This window comes from Manihot esculenta, chromosome 8, assembly GCF_001659605.2.
Source record: "Manihot esculenta cultivar AM560-2 chromosome 8, M.esculenta_v8, whole genome shotgun sequence".
Taxonomy (NCBI): domain Eukaryota; kingdom Viridiplantae; phylum Streptophyta; class Magnoliopsida; order Malpighiales; family Euphorbiaceae; genus Manihot; species Manihot esculenta.
This window is the reverse complement of record NC_035168.2, coordinates 30,419,082-30,436,827: the sequence shown is the minus strand read 5'-3', so window position 1 is coordinate 30,436,827 and position 17,746 is coordinate 30,419,082. Positions and strand designations below refer to the sequence as shown.

The 17,746-nt window shown below is 30.3% G+C and overlaps 3 protein-coding genes across 3 annotated transcripts; all 3 read right to left on the bottom strand.

The window, feature by feature from the left end:
* Positions 1 to 1,733: 1,733 nt before the first annotated feature.
* Positions 1,734 to 5,094, bottom strand: LOC110620747 (probable LRR receptor-like serine/threonine-protein kinase At3g47570). The gene is made up of 2 exons (XM_043958928.1): positions 2,327 to 5,094; positions 1,734 to 2,220 (listed from the first exon to the last, which is right to left on the bottom strand). The coding sequence occupies exons 1-2, from the start codon at positions 5,004 to 5,006 to the stop codon at positions 1,820 to 1,822; spliced, it is 3,081 nt and encodes a 1,026-aa protein (XP_043814863.1). The 5' UTR covers positions 5,007 to 5,094; the 3' UTR covers positions 1,734 to 1,819.
* Positions 5,095 to 10,864: 5,770 nt separating this feature from the next.
* LOC110619959 (probable LRR receptor-like serine/threonine-protein kinase At3g47570) lies at positions 10,865 to 11,626 on the bottom strand. The gene is made up of 2 exons (XM_021763481.2): positions 11,410 to 11,626; positions 10,865 to 11,304 (listed from the first exon to the last, which is right to left on the bottom strand). Exons 1-2 carry the CDS (start codon positions 11,528 to 11,530, stop codon positions 10,895 to 10,897), a joined length of 531 nt encoding a protein of 176 aa, XP_021619173.1. The 5' UTR covers positions 11,531 to 11,626; the 3' UTR covers positions 10,865 to 10,894.
* A 2,224-nt stretch (positions 11,627 to 13,850) lies between these two features.
* On the bottom strand, positions 13,851 to 17,154 carry LOC110621522 (probable LRR receptor-like serine/threonine-protein kinase At3g47570). Its single transcript, XM_043958908.1, has 2 exons — positions 14,439 to 17,154; positions 13,851 to 14,334 (listed from the first exon to the last, which is right to left on the bottom strand). Exons 1-2 carry the CDS (start codon positions 17,116 to 17,118, stop codon positions 13,910 to 13,912), a joined length of 3,105 nt encoding a protein of 1,034 aa, XP_043814843.1. The 5' UTR covers positions 17,119 to 17,154; the 3' UTR covers positions 13,851 to 13,909.
* Positions 17,155 to 17,746: the final 592 nt, after the last annotated feature.

The following is a 17,746-nucleotide window of genomic DNA, read 5'->3' as shown; positions in this document are numbered from 1 at the left end:
TAAAGTAAAACATACATCCTACCTTCCGCTAGAAGTCCGACACCCCGGATTCCACCGGACGACAGGAATTCCGATGCCGGATTCTAGCCGGGTATTACAGTGGTGCATTTTTTCCTCAATTCTAGCTAGGTGGGTTTGATCATCAGGTTCTAGAGGTGTTATTAAGGTTGCTGGTACTGACTTGTTCTCTGTTTGAAATAAGCGCAATCGTGGTGGAATGATAGGACCTGAAGTTACTTTAGAATTTCGGGTTTCACCTCCCATTCCTCTTCCTCGTTGGCGAGCAGCTCACGAACAAGGGCTTTTTCCTTTGCCTGTGAACATGTCTTTCTCCTTGTCGAGGCCGATGGAGAGGATGGCAGCGAGGGTGTCGAAAACAGTGCTGGTGGCTCAGCGAACAGTGAGGGTGACGCGGTTGGTGTTGGTAGCGTGTCTGTCGATCTGCCATGCGTGCGCGAGTCCGTCACCGAAGCTGCTGGCGTCGCTGATGAAGTGCAACGGCAGCGCGAGAAGGAGTGGGCATCAGGCTGGGTGGCTCTCGCCATCGATGTACCTGCGATGGGAGAGAGGCGAGAGGGAGAGGTCTCGAAGAAGAAAGAGAAAAAGAAAAGAAAAAAAACTTTTCTTACATATTCAAAACTTTTTCATTTTATTTTATATTTTATATTTTTTATTCATTTAATAGAATTAATTTATTTATCAATATCTGTAGAATCGATTCTGCTTAATATTATCATAAATTTTATTTTAAACAAAAATTTATTTTTAATAGTTTCTAACGCCCATCAATCTTATTTTTAAAATATTATAAAATTATGTAAAGTGTTGGCTATGTGTTGTTTTATATTTTTTCTTAGTCCCGTTTATTGGATTGAATTTGAAACTGAATATTAAAACCTCATAACTCTAAAATTAATTTTTAATAGTATTGAGTAAACTTCAATAGTAAATCCATAGAATTAGTCATGCAGTTCAAATCTTACTCCAGAGTATAAAAAATTCATAGAGATTCTTCATTTCCTAACTCTCTATTTATATATTTGAATAATTCGAAAAAAACAAAAGAAATATACTTTAATTGTTACTTCTTTTTTTTTCAAAAGCAAGCATTGGTATCCAAAATATCATTAAGCTTCAAAAATGAATACGGTGGGTTTGGAATTTACAATTTCATAAAAATATTATTTGAATTTGAGACAGATATTAGTAGTATTAATTAAATTCAAATTTAAGTTTAAATAAGGTAATTTTGGTGAATACCTTACATATTAACATATTTAATTACAACTTTTGGAAGTATAAAGAGCCATAGAGAGCATAAATGAATCTGTGAAAATTTTCACAGTAGTAGTAAAGCCTGCACTCAAAGTCTTAGTAAATCTTGGAGCATTCATTTAGTCAATTTCATTAAAAATTAAAATGAATTGAAAAAATAAAAAAATTAAAATTTTAGAGTGTGAAAAATTAATTTTGAAAAGAAATTGATTTAAATTGAATCGAATCAGTTTGATTCGATTGGATCGGTGAAACTTTTTCATATACTGTTTATTTATAATATTTCAAAATTTAATTAAAATATTTTAACATTAATATAATCTAATATTCCTATATTATCAAAAATAAAATACAATCGATTTTATCATTTTTGTTATTAAAATTCAAAACGAATTAAAATAATTAAATTTTTTTTAAAAAAAAATTAAACCGAACTAAATTTTTAAATTAATTCAGTCTATTTTTTCTCTGTTTGAATCGAATACCACTCGTTCCATGGATATGCACAAACTTTCCCTCTTAATGGAAAGTAAATGAACTCAACTTACATTGATCTGAGAAATGAATCTCTAATGTCATGCAATTTGTTGACAACGGAGCTCATAGCCATTCGATCTCCAGGTGAGCTCGAAGAACAGGAGACTCCAATTCTCATGGCAGAGACCATGCATTCTCGTGTTCTACTTGCATTGCCCTGTGCATTACTGTTTGTGCCTATTGCCTTTTCTTCATTTGTCTCATCATCAGCAGTTTCTTCATCAAGCATTGTTGGGTCAATAACATCCATGGCATGTTCAGGCAAAGCCATGGCAACAAATTTGTGAATACTTAGATCATCTTTGAACATGTCATCAGTAGGCCTTCTCCCTGTAAACATCTCCAGCAACAGTATCCCGAAACTGTGAACATCTCCAAGTGCAGAGACTTGGTCGTTCAATCCATACTCTGGAAGAAGATATATATAATTTGATGTTATTCTTACAAAAATTCAAAATTTAGCAGACCTGATCATGCAATGTATTGATTTTCAGGCTGAAGAAAAGAAAGATACCTGGAGGGATGTAGCCAATTGAGCCCTTTAATACAACTGAAATTGCTTCACTTTTGGAGGGATTGTTTGATGATTCAAGAAGGAACGTTGCCAATCCAAAATCACCAACGTGGGCTGTCATGTCTTCATCGAGGAGTACATTGCTTGGCTTTAGATCGCAATGAACAATTGGAGTTTCACAATAGTGATGTAGATAATCCAATGCTGAAGCAATGTCAATGGCTATATTCAATCTCTGGATAAAGCTTAATCTCTTAGTTTGATCTTGCTCATCTGCTCTAGGATGCAACCATTTGTCCAGACTTCCATTTGCCATGAACTCAAAAACCAGACATTTAAAGTCATTGCCTTGATGATCAATGGTTGAGCAGGCAGTGATAATTCTTAGGAGATTACGATGTCTTATGCTTCTCAATGCATCACATTCATCAATGAAACTCTTTGAAGCACCTCGTTGTTGGAGGTTCATGACCTTAATGGCAACCATTTTTCCATCATCAGAGAGAGTTCCTTTATATACAGAACCAAAACTCCCCGATCCAATCAAATTTTCAGCAGAGAAGCCATTAGTTGATTTCACAATTTCTGAGTAAGACATACCCACATGCTTATCCTCAGAAGGAGGTGCTTTGGAATTGGTCATACAGAAAATGACAACATAACATAATATTGCAATTGCAAATACAACCGCAATTGTTACAGAGATTATCACCTTGAGATTCAGAGGCTTTTCTTTCTTTTTCTTGGAGCATGAAGGCAAATGTAAATCTGGGATACCACCGCAGAGCTTATCGTTTCCAATGATTGAAACGGCACTGGCATTTGAAAATATTCCTTCTCCTGACACCTCTCCCTCAAAATCATTGAAGGAAAGATTGAGATACTTGAGATCCCGTAACTTGCTGAGAAATTCAGGAATTTCGCCGGACATGTTATTGCTTGAAAGATCAAGTTCTTTTATACCTCTTAAATCTTTCAATGACTCCGGAATTGTTCCTCCAAGTTTATTACCCTCCAAATGCAAGCGTTCCAAACTAGCACAGCTGCCAAGTGAGCTAGGAATTTCACCAAACAGTTTGTTCTGTGACAAATCCAACTCCACGAGATTGCGCAAGTTACCTACTTCTGATGGTATGGAACCAGTCAAGGAATTATTAGACATGACCACAGAAATTGAGAGGGAAGAAAGACCAATGACCTGTTTGGGTATGCTTCCATTAAGATTATTACTCGAGAGGTTTAAGTTTTGAAGATTTTTGCAGTTCCCTAGACTATCAGGTATGCTACCTTCAAATCTGTTTTCCTCCATGAAAAGCCTAGTCAATCTAGTCAAGTTCCCTATGAAGGGTGGGATTGATCCAGAGAATCTGTTAAGATTCAAATGCAGGGCTCCTAAATTTTGCAGTTTCCCAATTGCAGATGGAACATTTCCACTCAGATGGTTACCTTCCAATCCCAGAGTGTACAAGTTAACTAGGTTCTCAATCCCAACAGGAATGCTTCCGTGAATCAGATTCCTTCCTATAGTGAATATTTGTAAATTGGTTGAAAGGTTACCTATGGAGCTGGGCAATTCTCCTGCATAATGATTTTGTGCCAGACCCAAAACCTCTAAACTGGTGCAGTTAGCCAAAGAACTAAGAAAATTCAAGTCATCAATTTCCCTATGTCCCAAGTTATTTTCATCAAAATTGAGTTTATATAAGTTTTGCAAGTTCTTTAGATTGCTGGGAATATTTCCAGTGAGACTGTTTTGAGCAAAATCAAGCACTTGAAGTTCCGAAGCATTGGACAAAGATACAGGAATCACCCCTGTAAAATTGTTGACACCACCAGCAAATATTCTGAGGCTAGGAAGAGTCAGGCCAACATCTTGTGGTAATTGCCCATGAAGCTGGTTTTGAGTAACAGAGAAGTAGTATATGGAAGAGAGATTATAAACTGAAGAAGGGACAGTACCCGAGAGATAATTGCCATAAAGCTGAAAAAAGCCCAAGCTTGAAAGCCGTCCGAGCTCATTTGGTATGTTTCCTACAAAATTATTCAGGGCAAGTACAAGAGTAAACAGAGAAGAGAAGTTCCCTATCCAGGTTGGAATCTTGCCTGTAAGTTTATTTTCCCCAAAAGCAAAGACAACCAACTTTGACAATGAGCTAAGCTGCTCTGGAATCTCTCCTACCAGGTTGTTGCCAGATGCTCCAATTACTGTAAGTTCCTTACAGTGAGTGAGATTAGATGGAATTTTCCCCACAAAGGAATTATAGGTCAAATTTAAATGCTGCAAGCGCCATAGACGACCCATTTCTTGGGGAAGCTCACCAAAAAAGCTGTTGTTGATCAAGTTGATTCCAGTCAGATGGGTGAGGTTTCCTATAGAATGTGGTATAGAACCAGCCAATCTTTTAGAATTCAAGTTCAAAGTTATTACTCTATCGTTGGATGAGCTGCATGAAACACCAATCCAATTGCAGAAATGGACAGAATCATTCCAGGAACTCATGACTCGAAGAGGATCTTGAGTTATCAGATTCTTGAAGTCGAGCAAAGCGAGTATGTCAGTCTCATTCCCACGAGTAGCAGCTGCTGTTGCAGATTCCAAGCCGTTGTTCATGAATAAAACAAGAACACCATGGAGAAGATTTATGAAAATCCACCTAGAATTCGACCGAGAATCCTCCATTTTTCTCTTTTTTTGATGTCTTCAAGTGCAGAATTATCATAAAAATGTACATGTATATTAGAAGTGGTGGCATATTAGTCAAACTGCCTCTGGTGTTCATAAGATTTTGACGTCCTCTTTATTACTAATTCTCTTATACTAAGAGATTTTTTTTTCAGATAATAATCTTAGAAAATATATTATCTATTTTTTTTACCCTACGTGATCTTTTACACTAAAATATGATTATCAAGATTTCATTTATTTCAAAAAAAAATTTTTCAAATAAATATTTTTTTATATTTTTAATATTTAAAATATTTTAAAATTTTAGTGAATAAAAACTGTTTTTCTGATCAAAAGAGTTCCTTCTTTTAAAGCATAAAATTATTTTTCATATTTTGAAATTCTTATTAAGATTTTCATATATAAATTTATTAATAAATTTTAATAAATTTTATATTAAATTAAAATTAAATAATCAAAAATAAATTATATCATTAAAAAATATTTTTTTAAAAAAATACTTTTAAATATAAATATTTTTTTTAAATGAAAATGGAGGGTTAAGAAAGTAGAATCTGAAATCTCTCAAATTTATTCAGATATATTTTTATCATCAGATTAATATGTTATTTATTTTACTTAGATTCTAGATGTGCATGTTATTTATTTTACTTAGATTTTATCTTTAGTTAGGTTAATAATAAATTTTATTGATTTTATAAAGTTGGTTTGTTTGAGTTGTTACTTCTGTAATTGCAATTACGAATCTGAGTGTACTGCTGGTGAAATTGCAAGCGATGAAGTGGCTGTTCGATAGCTTTGTGAAATGGATGATTTATTTATTTATTTATTTGATTTTTGTTATCACTATTAAAAAAATTCTGAAACTTAAAATAATAATAGTAAATTATTTTTGTAATTATAAGTTAAAATTAACTATTTAAAAATATTATTTCATATTTACTACTGCTCAAACATAAGGCAGCTATTTACGTGTATATTTTTTTTTACGGATAAAAAATGCAGTTACTTATAATTTTTTTAAATATAAAATAAATAAATTATTTATTAAAATATATTATATATAATAAAAAATTAATTTTTCTTTACATTAATTTTAAATTATATTAAAATAATAAATTTATAATTATTATTATAATATATTATATAAACTCTAAAATATAGTAGTGTGTATATCAGTTTAATATTTTAATTTGACTCATACTTAATAAATTAAATATAAACTTTTAGTTAGAGTGATTATATAAAAATGTAAAAGAAATACCAAGAATTAGTGGCAACTTGAAAGTTGAAACTACATGGGTTCTGATTTAGGTGAGATAATCATAAATATATATTTTTGCTTTTTTTTTTTTATAAACATGTAAATGAAGCTTGCATTAAAAGGTTCAAATAGACTCAGAACGTTACAATTTAAAGGATTATAAATGATTTAAAAATTCATAGCCCATAAAAAAAAAAAAAAAAAAAAAAAAAAAAAAACCATCAGCTTGAGTCCATTTGATGTTCGGTATCGAATAAGTGATTCGAAGAAGGAACGCCACAATAAACACTGCCGCTGAAGCAACATTGACTTGCCGACAAGTATACCTAATATCACTGCTAACAGGTAAAACGCGGCCAACCTAGAGTTGATAACACCAACGATCCCTACTCAAGCCGAATAAATTTCAACGTGATGCCAGACAGTTTTTGTATGTAAAAGCAAAGTAAACAAACTCAAAATGGTAAAGATAAAGAATAAAGAACCGCCACCGTTATAATGTATAAAGATCGATAGCCTAGCCGAGAACCATTCGCGTCGCTTGACATTTTCAATCTCATTTAGTCATAAAGCAACTTTAACAGAGTCATCTAAACTCCAAAGTCGAAAATCATCGACCATGTCCTAGAACCACCAACGAGCACTAGATCCATCACACACTTTTTAAGACTCACCAAGATACAAAATAAAATAGACAAAAAGAAAATAAAGAAATAAAATCTAGTTGAAGCCTTCAAACCTACTCCACCTAAATGCGGAGGAGTTTGATGATCGCATTGAGGGTCATTGATTGAAACCGAAACAAATTCCAACGAACCCATCAAATAAATCCGAAAAACACAACTAGACAAAAATAGGACAGATTTGAAAATTATACAACTAAAAAAATTATGGTTGGAAAAGTCGTGAAAGTAAATGATATCTTGTAAACCACTATTCTCGCTGTATATTTTTGCTTGGGTATATGGATATGACAAATCTAAATTTGTACAACCACTATTTTGACAAATGTAGACTTGATTAATTATAATAGATGACCCAACTCCAAATGGATCAACATTAGAGTCTGTTTAATGTGCTTAGCATGAAAAAAATGAAATTGGCTTAGTTAATAAAATAATTTGAATTGCATAACTGGATATGTGCAAGCTAATAATTGGAAATCCCTAATTATAGGCTTAACCTGATGGCTAACCTAGAGTTGATAACACCGACGATTCCTACTCAAGCCGAATAAATTTCAATGTGATGCCAGTCAGTCTTTGTATGTCAAAGCAAAGTAAATAAACTTAAAACGGCAAAGACAAATAATAAAGAAACGGCAAAGACAAAGAATAAAGAACCGCCACCATCATGATGTATAGAGATCGATAGCCTAATCGAGGACCATTCGCGTTGCTTGTCGCAAGCCAGTAGAGCCATTGCCACCGTTCATCGCATAGAGAGACCGGCTCATGGTATTCTCAGTCTCATTTAGTCATGAAGCAATTTTAATAGAGTCATCCAAACTCCAGAGTTGAAAATCATCGACCATGTCCTAGAACCACCAACAAGAACTAGATCCATCACACAATTTTTAAGACTCACTAAGATACAAAATAAAAATAGATAAAAAAATAAAGAAATAAAATTTAGGTGAAGCCTTCAAACCTACTCCACCTAAATGCGAGGAGTTTGATGATCGCATAGAGGGTCATCGATTGAAACCGAAACAAACCCCAACGAAACCATCAAATAGATTTGAAAAACACAACATCATAAAAATAGGACGAATTTGAAAATTATACAACTAAAAAGATTATGGTTGAAAAAGTCGATGGAACCACTACTCTCGCTGTATATTTTTGTTTGGGTATATGGATATGACAAATCTAAATTCGTACAACCACTATATTGACAAATGTAGACTTGATTATGATTAATTATGATGGATGACCCAACTCTAAATGGATCAACACTAGAATTAACTCATTTTTTAATGATTTTTTTTCTCCTATTTCTTCTTGTGTTCACACATGATATCTTTGAGCCTACCTGTTTCATGCCCTTAGCCTCAAGAAAATGAAATTGGCTTAGTTAATAAAATAATTTGAATTGCATAACTGGATATTGTGCAAGCCAATAATTGAAAATCCCAATTCATCTAAAAAAGTCAATTGACCTCTAGAAGCCATGTCAGTAACGTTACATGTTTTTAAATTGAAATTTTAAATTAAAATAAAATCTTTGCATAATTTTAATTTTAATTTAAATTATTAAAATTAAAATATTAAAATAAAATCACAATATTTTACAAAAACTTAACTTTTTCAAATCAATTAGCTTTTTTTTCATCTAAAGGTTATGGGTGCAGCTTACCTATATTTGAAGAAAAGTTTTACGAGCTAAAATAAAAACTTTTAAAATAACTTTCATATTTAAGATGAAGGCTTTATGAGAAAGAAAGTTTTAATACTTACCTTTCATTCCATTATTTTCATTTATTTTATAAAATTTATATTCATTTCATTTAAATATACTGATGAAAAAAATAGTTATATGGGGAGTACAAAAAAAAAACAGAGAATTAAATCGAGAAAAATAATAATTTTATGCATAAAAAAGAGATAAAAAAATAATAATAAATGAAAAATCAATTTGTAATAATATGTTGCGAGAAATATATAAATAAAATAATATTATATTTAATCGCAAATAATATTTTATACAAGGGTAAAAAAGAAAAATAATAAAATTAATTTTAATTTATTTAATAACCAATTTATTTATATTAATTTTAGGCAACATAATTTTATTAAATAAAATTAAATTAAAATCGAATCATATCATTATTTCAAATTAATAAATTTTAGTTCGATTTTAATTTTAATTTAAAAAAGTTATAATCCAACTTAAAACTTAAAATTAATTAACCAATTTGATTTTAAATTTAATCGATTGATCTACATGTTGATATTAGATTTTACAATCCCTACTCATTATTTAGCAAATAGTTTCGTTTGTTTTAGTGATGAGAAACTTATTTGGATAGATCTCAATCTCTCAATTTCATTATCATAATTTCAGCTCTAATAAATTCATGTTGCATATTTTATTTATCAATTTCATATAACTCATATTTTTATTGTATTATAAATGATTTTTTTTATATAAATGATTTTAACTAGGATTTAAATTCGAGACTTGTCAATTTTAAGACGACTTCATTACTAATAAATTTTTTTTAATTTTTATTTTAAATCATTAATAAGTTAAAATATATTGGTGGATGAATTATATTTATATTGGTGGATGAATTGTATTTATATTAAATCTAAACTTTATTCTATTACAGGTGATATTAATATATGATTTTGGGTGATGTGGATTTATATATTATCAAGAAATCTTATTAAAATTGTGGCGATTACAGTATGTGTATCCTAGTGTTAGCAATAAAAAAAAAGTTTAATGTCGAGAAATGAATGAATATCAAGAAATTTTATTAAAATTATCGCGGTTAAAGTATATGTATCCTAATGTTAGCAATAAAAAAAAAGTTTGATGTTGAGAAATAAATGTGTACTTGTATATCATGGCATAAATTTTAGGTTGAGATTTTTTCAGAGGCTTACTTCATATTATTAAAATTATCATAATTTTAACTTAAATTTAGTCTATGACAAATATATATGTATTTTAATTTAAAAAATAAAAAAATAAGCACGGACCTAAAATCACCCATCTAAAATAAGCTAGGCCCAGTGTAGATTTAAATGGTAGGTGAATAATCTATTTATTATAAAGTGTATATATCCAAGTGCTGAGTAATAATTTTTCATAGTTGTTGTTTTGTGAACAATAAATTTTTTTTTTCTCCAATAATAAAAAAATGTATATTACCTCTATTTTTTTTTCTTTCTAAAAGTTCTATAAATATAGTGTAAATTTCTAAAACGAAAAACTATTATTGTCTTGAAAGACTTAAATGAAAAACATGGAAAAAATAATTTATTTGCAGATACAAAAAAGAAATCCAAATGAAAACTACTATTGTCTTCTCTTTTTTTTTTTTTAAAAAAAAAAGAGACTTAAATGAAGACTTTCAAATTGCTCAAATAGAATTATTCGAATGCTGACAAAACTAGACAGCACATCCCCATATAGTATTAATATATTAATGTTTCCAATGATTGTCATAACCAAACTTTTTAAATTTGATCAGATTTTTAAACTAAATATTTTATTAAATATTAAAAGCAAATTATTGTATTAAAAATTAAATGAATTTAAAATTTATTAATATTATAATTTTTTTTATTTTATAATTTTTATCTATTTTATTTTTTTAAAAAATATTTTTTATTAATTTTTAATTATATTAATTTTTATTAAATATTAAGAGATATTTTGAATATTTATTTTAAAAAGTAATATCTAATGAAAAATTATTTTGAAAATGTGATAAAATTAAATAGGGTTATAATAGTTTATTTATATATTATTATAATTTAAAAAAATATGGTATTGTATAATAATAACAAATACTTAATCAATTTTATTTATTATATTAATTAACCAGCTAATAGGAAGTAAATGATCTCAACTTACATGTAAACTCAGAGAATTAAGTGAAATTTTATTCATACTTCTTCCACCTACTGCTTTTTGATCTGAGAAAGGAATCTCTAATGTCATGCAATTTGTTGATAACGGAGCTTATAGCCATTCGCTTTCTAGGTGAGCTCGAAGAACAGGAGACTCCAATTCTCATGGCAGAGACTACGCATTCTTGTGTTCTACTTGCATTGCCCTGTGCATTACTGGTGGTGATTATTTCCTTTTCTTCATTTGTCTCGTCATCAAGCATTCTTGGGTCAATAACATCCATGGCATTTTCAGGCAAAGCCATGGCAACGAATTTGTGAATGCTTAGATCATCTTTGAACATGTCATCAGTAGGCCTTCTACCTGTAAACATCTCCAGCAATAGTATCCCGAAACTGTAAACATCTCCAAGTGCAGAGACTTGGTCATTCAATCCATACTCTGGAAGAAGATATATATAATTTGATGTTATTATAACAAAAATTCAAAAGCTAGCAGACTTGATCATGCAATCTATTGATTTTCAGCCTGAAGAGAAGAAGATACCTGGGGGGATGTAGCCAATTGAGCCCTTTAATACAACTGAAATTGCTTCACTTTTGGAGGGATAGTTTGATGATTCAAGAAGGAACGTTGCCAATCCAAAATCACCAACATGGGCTGTCATGTCTTCATCGAGGAGTACATTGCTTGGCTTTAGATCACAATGAACAATTGGAGTTTCACAATAGTGATGTAGATAATCCAATGCAGAAGCAATGTCAATAGCTATATTCAATCTCTGGATAAAGCTTAACCTTTTAGTTTGATTCTATTATTTTCTTAATTATTCTTGATATTTATATTATTTCCGTGACTATTATTTATTATTACTCTATTGATTGTTATAATAAAGGCTCATTGTACAATTGTTAGAATAATAGGTTGCTATTCAAATTGATTAAATCCGTAATTGTTTCGTTTAATATAAAATAAGTGGTTAATTAAGTTGCGTAAGGTCTTCCTACAGAACAATATAATCTAACTTAAATGAATCGAGTGTCTCACATTTTTTAGTTATAATCAGATCCTTCTAATTTTTAATGCGATAATTGGCTTAAATCCTAGGAGTGTCTTCTACGGTTGTCTAAGAGTTAGAATTAATTAACGAGTGTCTCTTAAGTAATTAAAAATTTAAGGAAGGACTGGATATCTGAACATTTTCAATATGTATAACTAGTTTATCAATAATTAATTTTGAATTGTTTTTATATGTGTGATCAATCAATAAAATTAAAATTAAAATTATTTCTTTAATTTAATATTTATTATTTTAATTCTTTCTCTTAAATATAATTGTTTGAGTTAGTTTTATTTATTTTCACTTATCTGCATTTTTATTATTTTAATTCTTTCTCTTAAATATAATTGTTTATTTCTTTGAATTAGTTTTATTTATTTTCACTTATCTACATTCAAAATCTTTCCTATTTTATTTTATTTTATATTTTTTATTTAATAAAATTAATTTATTTATCAATTTCCGTAGAATGATTTTGACACCATCAATCTCACTTTTAAAATATTATAAAATTATATAAAATTTCATCTATAAATAATTCTATACTTTTTCTTAGTCCCATTCATTTGACTATATTTGAAACTGAATATTTAAATTAAAATTAATTTTTTAATACTATTGAGTAAACTTCGATAGTAAATCCATAGAGTACAAAAAATTCATAGAGATTCTTCACGTTTCTAGTCGAATCAAATTAAAAACTAAAAAGTTAAAATTTTAGAGTTTATAAAAAATTGATTTTGATAAAAATCAATTTGAATCGAATCAGTCTGATTCAATTCGATTTGATTTAATTTGATCAGTTGAATTTTTTATTTTTAATATTTTAAAATTTAATTAAAAAATTTTAATATTAATTTTGATTTAATATGTTTATATTATAAAAAATAAAATACTATTATCACTAATTAATTCAGTTTTATTAATTTTTTTATTAAAATTAAACCGAATTGAAATAATTAATTTTTTTAAAAAAATTAAATCAAACTAAAATTTTAAATTAATTTAATTTGATAAAATTTTTTAGTTTAAATCAAATACGGATGCTCAGTCTTATTCACAGGTCGGCAAAACCTTCCCCTGTTAGAGATAATTGACAGAAACTTATTATATACATCTTGATTTATGTACATCTAGTCAATAAAACGCTATTAATTTAAATTTAAATGGTAGGTATATATTATATAATCTATTTATTATATAAGTGTATATATCCAAGTGCTGAGTAAGAATTTTTCTTAGTTGCTGTTTTGTGAATTATAAATTTTTTTTTATTTTTATTTTTCTTCTATAATAAAAAAAATATATATTACCTTTTTTTTTTCTTTTTAAAAGTTCTATAAATATAGTGTAAATTTCTAAAAGAAAAACTATTATTGTCTTGAAAGACTTAAGTGAAAAACATGGAAAAAAAATAATTTATTTGCAGATACAAAAAAGAAATCCAAATGAAAACTACTATTGTCTTTTTCTTTTTTTTTTTTTTTAAAGACTTAAATAAAGACTTTCAAATTGCTCAAATAGAATTTATCAGAATGCTGACAAAACTAGACAGCACATCCCCATATAGTATTAATGTATTAATGTTCTATGATTGTCATAACCAAACTTTTTAAATTTGATCAGATTTTTAAAGTAAAGATTTTATTAAATTTTAAAAGCAAATTATTGTATTAAAAACTAAATAAATTTAAAATTTATTAATATTATATTCTTTTTATTCTATAACTTTTATCTATTTTATTTTTTATGAAAAAGATAATTTATTTTATTAATTTTTTAATTATATTCATTTAAAATATATTAATTTTTATTAAATATTAACAGATATTTCGAATATTCAATTTAAAAAATAATATTTAATGAGAGATTGTTTTGAAAATGCGATAAAATAATTAATCAATTTTATTTATTATATTAATTAACCAACTAATAGGAAGTAAATGATCTCAACTTATATGTAAACTCAGAGAATTAAGTGAAATTTTATTCATACTTCTTCCACCTACTGCTTTTTGATCTGAGAAATGAATCTCTAATGTCATGCAATTTGTTGACAACGGAGCTCATAGCCATTCGCTCTCTAGGTGAGCTCGAAGAACAGGAGACTCCAATTCTCATGGCAGAGACTATGCATTCTTGTGTTCTACTTGCATTGCCCTGTGCATTACTGTTTGTGATTATTGCCTTTTCTTCATTTGTCTCATCATCAGCAGTTTCTTCATCAAGCATTGTTGGGTCAATAACATCCATGGCATGTTCAGGCAAAGCCATGGCAACAAATTTGTGAATGCTTAGATCATCTTTGAACATGTCATCAGTAGGCCTTCTCCCTGTAAACATCTCCAGCAACAGTATCCCGAAACTGTAAACATCTCCAAGTGCAGAGACTTGGTCATTCAATCCATACTCTGGAAGAAGATATATATAATTTGATGTTATTATAACAAAAATTCAAAAGCTATCAGACTTGATCATGCAACGTATTGATTTCAGGCTGAAGAGAAGAAGATACCTGGAGGGATGTAGCCAATTGAGCCCTTTAATACAACTGAAATTGCTTCACTTTTGGAGGGATAGTTTGATGATTCAAGAAGGAACGTTGCCAATCCAAAATCACCAACCTGGGCTGTCATGTCTTCATCGAGGAGTACATTGCTTGGCTTTAGATCACAATGAACAATTGGAGTTTCACAATAGTGATGTAGATAATCCAATGCAGAAGCAATGTCAATGGCTATATTCAATCTCTGGATAAAGCTTAATCTTTTAGTTTGATCTTGCTCATCTGCTCTAGGATGCAACCATTTGTCCAGACTTCCATTTGCCATGAACTCAAAAACCAGACATTTAAAGTCATTGCCTTGATGATCAATGGTTGAGCACGCAGTGATAATTCTTAGGAGATTACGATGTCGTATGCTTCTCAATGCATCACATTCATCAATGAAACTCTTTGAAGCACCTCGTTGTTGGAGGTTCATGACCTTAATGGCAACCATTTTTCCGTCATCAGAGAGAATTCCTTTATATACAGAACCAAAACTCCCCGATCCAATCAAATTTTCAGCAGAGAAGCCATTAGTTGATTTCACAATTTCTGAGTAAGACATACCCACATGCCTATCCTCAGAAGGAGGTGCTTTGGAATTGGTCATACAGAAAATGACAACAGAACATAATATTGCAATTGCAAATACAACCGCAATTGTTACAGAGATTATCACCTTGAGGTTCAGAGGCTTTTCTTTCTTTTTCTTGGAGCATGAAGGCAAATGTAAATCTGGGATACCACCGCAGAGCTTATCGTTTCCAATGATTGAAACGGCACTGGCATTTGAAAATATTCCTTCTCCTGACACCTCTCCCTCAAAATCATTGAAGGAAAGATTGAGATACTTGAGATCCCGTAACTTGCTGAGAAATTCAGGAATTTCGCCGGACATGTTATTGCTTGAAAGATCAAGTTCTTCTATACCTCTTAAATCTTTCAATGACTCCGGAATTGTTCCTCCAAGTTTATTACCCTCCAAATGCAAGCGTTCCAAACTAGCACAGCTGCCAAGTGAGCTAGGAATTTCACCAAACAGTTTGTTCTGTGACAAATCCAACTCCACGAGATTGCGCAAGTTACCTACTTCTGATGGTATGGAACCAGTCAAGGAATTATTAGACATGACCACAGAAATTGAGAGGGAAGAAAGACCAATGACCTGTTTGGGTATGCTTCCATTAAGATTATTACTCGAGAGGTTTAAGTTTTGAAGATTTTTGCAGTTCCCTAGACTATCAGGTATGCTACCTTCAAATCTGTTTTCCTCCATGAAAAGCCTAGTCAATCTAGTCAAGTTCCCTATGAAGGGTGGGATTGATCCAGAGAATCTGTTAAGATTCAAATACAGGGCTCCTAAATTTCGCAGTTTCCCAATGGCAGATGGAACATTTCCACTGAGATAGTTACCTTCCAATCCCAGACTGTACAAGTTAACTAGGTTCTCAATCCCAACAGGAATGCTTCCATGAATCAGATTCCTTCCTATGGTAAATTTTTGTAAATTGATTGAAAGGTTGGCTATGGAGCTGGGCAATTCTCCTGCATAATGATTTTGTGCCAGACCCAAAACCTCTAAACTGGTGCAGTTAGCCAAATAACTAAGAAAATTCAAGTCATCAATTTCCCAATTTCCCAAGTTATTTTCATCAAAATTGAGTCTATATAAGCTTTGCAAGTTCTTTAGATTCCCGGGAATATTTCCAGTGAGACTGTTTTGAGAGAAATCAAGCACTTGAAGTCCAGAAACATTTGACAATGATACAGGAATCACCCCTGTAAAATTGTTAACACCGCCAGCAAACACTCTTAGTTTAGGAAGCGTCAGGCCAATATCTTGTGGTAATTGGCCATGAAGCTGGTTTTGAGTGACAGAGAAGTAGTATATAGAAGAGAGATTATAAATTGAAGAAGGGATTGTACCCGAAAGATAATTGCCATAAAGCTGAAAAAAGCCCAAGCTTGAAAGCCGTCCGAGCTCATTTGGTATGTATCCTACAAAATTATTCAGGGCAAGTGAAAGAGTAAACAGAGAAGAGAAGTTCCCTATCCAGGTTGGAATCTTGCCTGTAAGGTTATTTTCCCCAAAAGCAAAGACAACCAACTTTGACAATGAGCTAAGCTGCTCTGGAATCTCTCCTACCAAGTTGTTGCCAGATGCTCCAATTATTGTAAGTTCCTTACAGTGAGTGAGATTAGATGGAATTTTCCCGACAAAGGAATTGTAGGTCAAATTTAAATGCTGCAACCGCCATAGACGTCCCATTTCTTGGGGAAGCTCACCAGAAAAGCTATTTTCGTACAAGTTGATTACAGTCAGATGGGTGAGGTTTCCTATAGAAGGTGGTATAGAACCAGCCAATTTTTTAGAATTCAAGTTCAAAGTTATTACTCTATCGTTGGACGAGCTGCATGAAACACCAATCCAATTGCAGAAATGGACAGAATCATTCCAGGAACTCATGACTCGAAGAGGATCTTGAGTTATCAGATTCTTGAAGTCGAGCAAAGCCAGTATGTCAGTCTCATTCCCACGAGTAGCTGCTGCTGTTGCAGATTCCAAGCCGGAGTTCATGCAGAAAATAAGAAAAACATGAAGAAGATTTATGAAAACCCACCTAAAATTCGACCGAGAATCCTCCATTTTTCTCTTTTTTTGATGTCATGTGCAGAATTATCATAAAAATGTACATGTATATAGAAGTTGTGGCATATTAGTCAAACTGTGTACAACCACTAAGTGGATCAATATTAGAGGTAACTTATTTTTTTAATAATTTTTTTTTTCTCTTCTGGCTTCTTGTGTTCACATGATATCAAGAAAATAAAATTGACTTAGTTAATAAAATATTTTGAATTGCTAACCGGAGTTAAATTTAAAAAAGCCAATTAACCTCAAAAAGTCACTATATAATATCATGTCAGCAATGACACATATTTTTAAATTAAAATAAAACTTTTACATAATTTTTAATTTTAATTTACATTATTAAAATTAAAACAGTAAAATAAAATTGTAATACCTCGAAAAAATTAATTTTTTCAAATCAATTAGCTTTTTTTCACCTAAAGGTTATGGATACAGATTATGTATATTTTAAAAAAAAGTTTTACGAGCTAAAATAAAATTTTTTAAAATAACTTATTAAAGAAAGTTTAATACTTTACCTTTCACTTCCTTATTTTCCTTTATTTTGTAAAATTTATATTCATTTCATCTGAAAATAATATCTAGTTATAAGGGAAGAAAAAAAATAAAGAATTAAATTGAG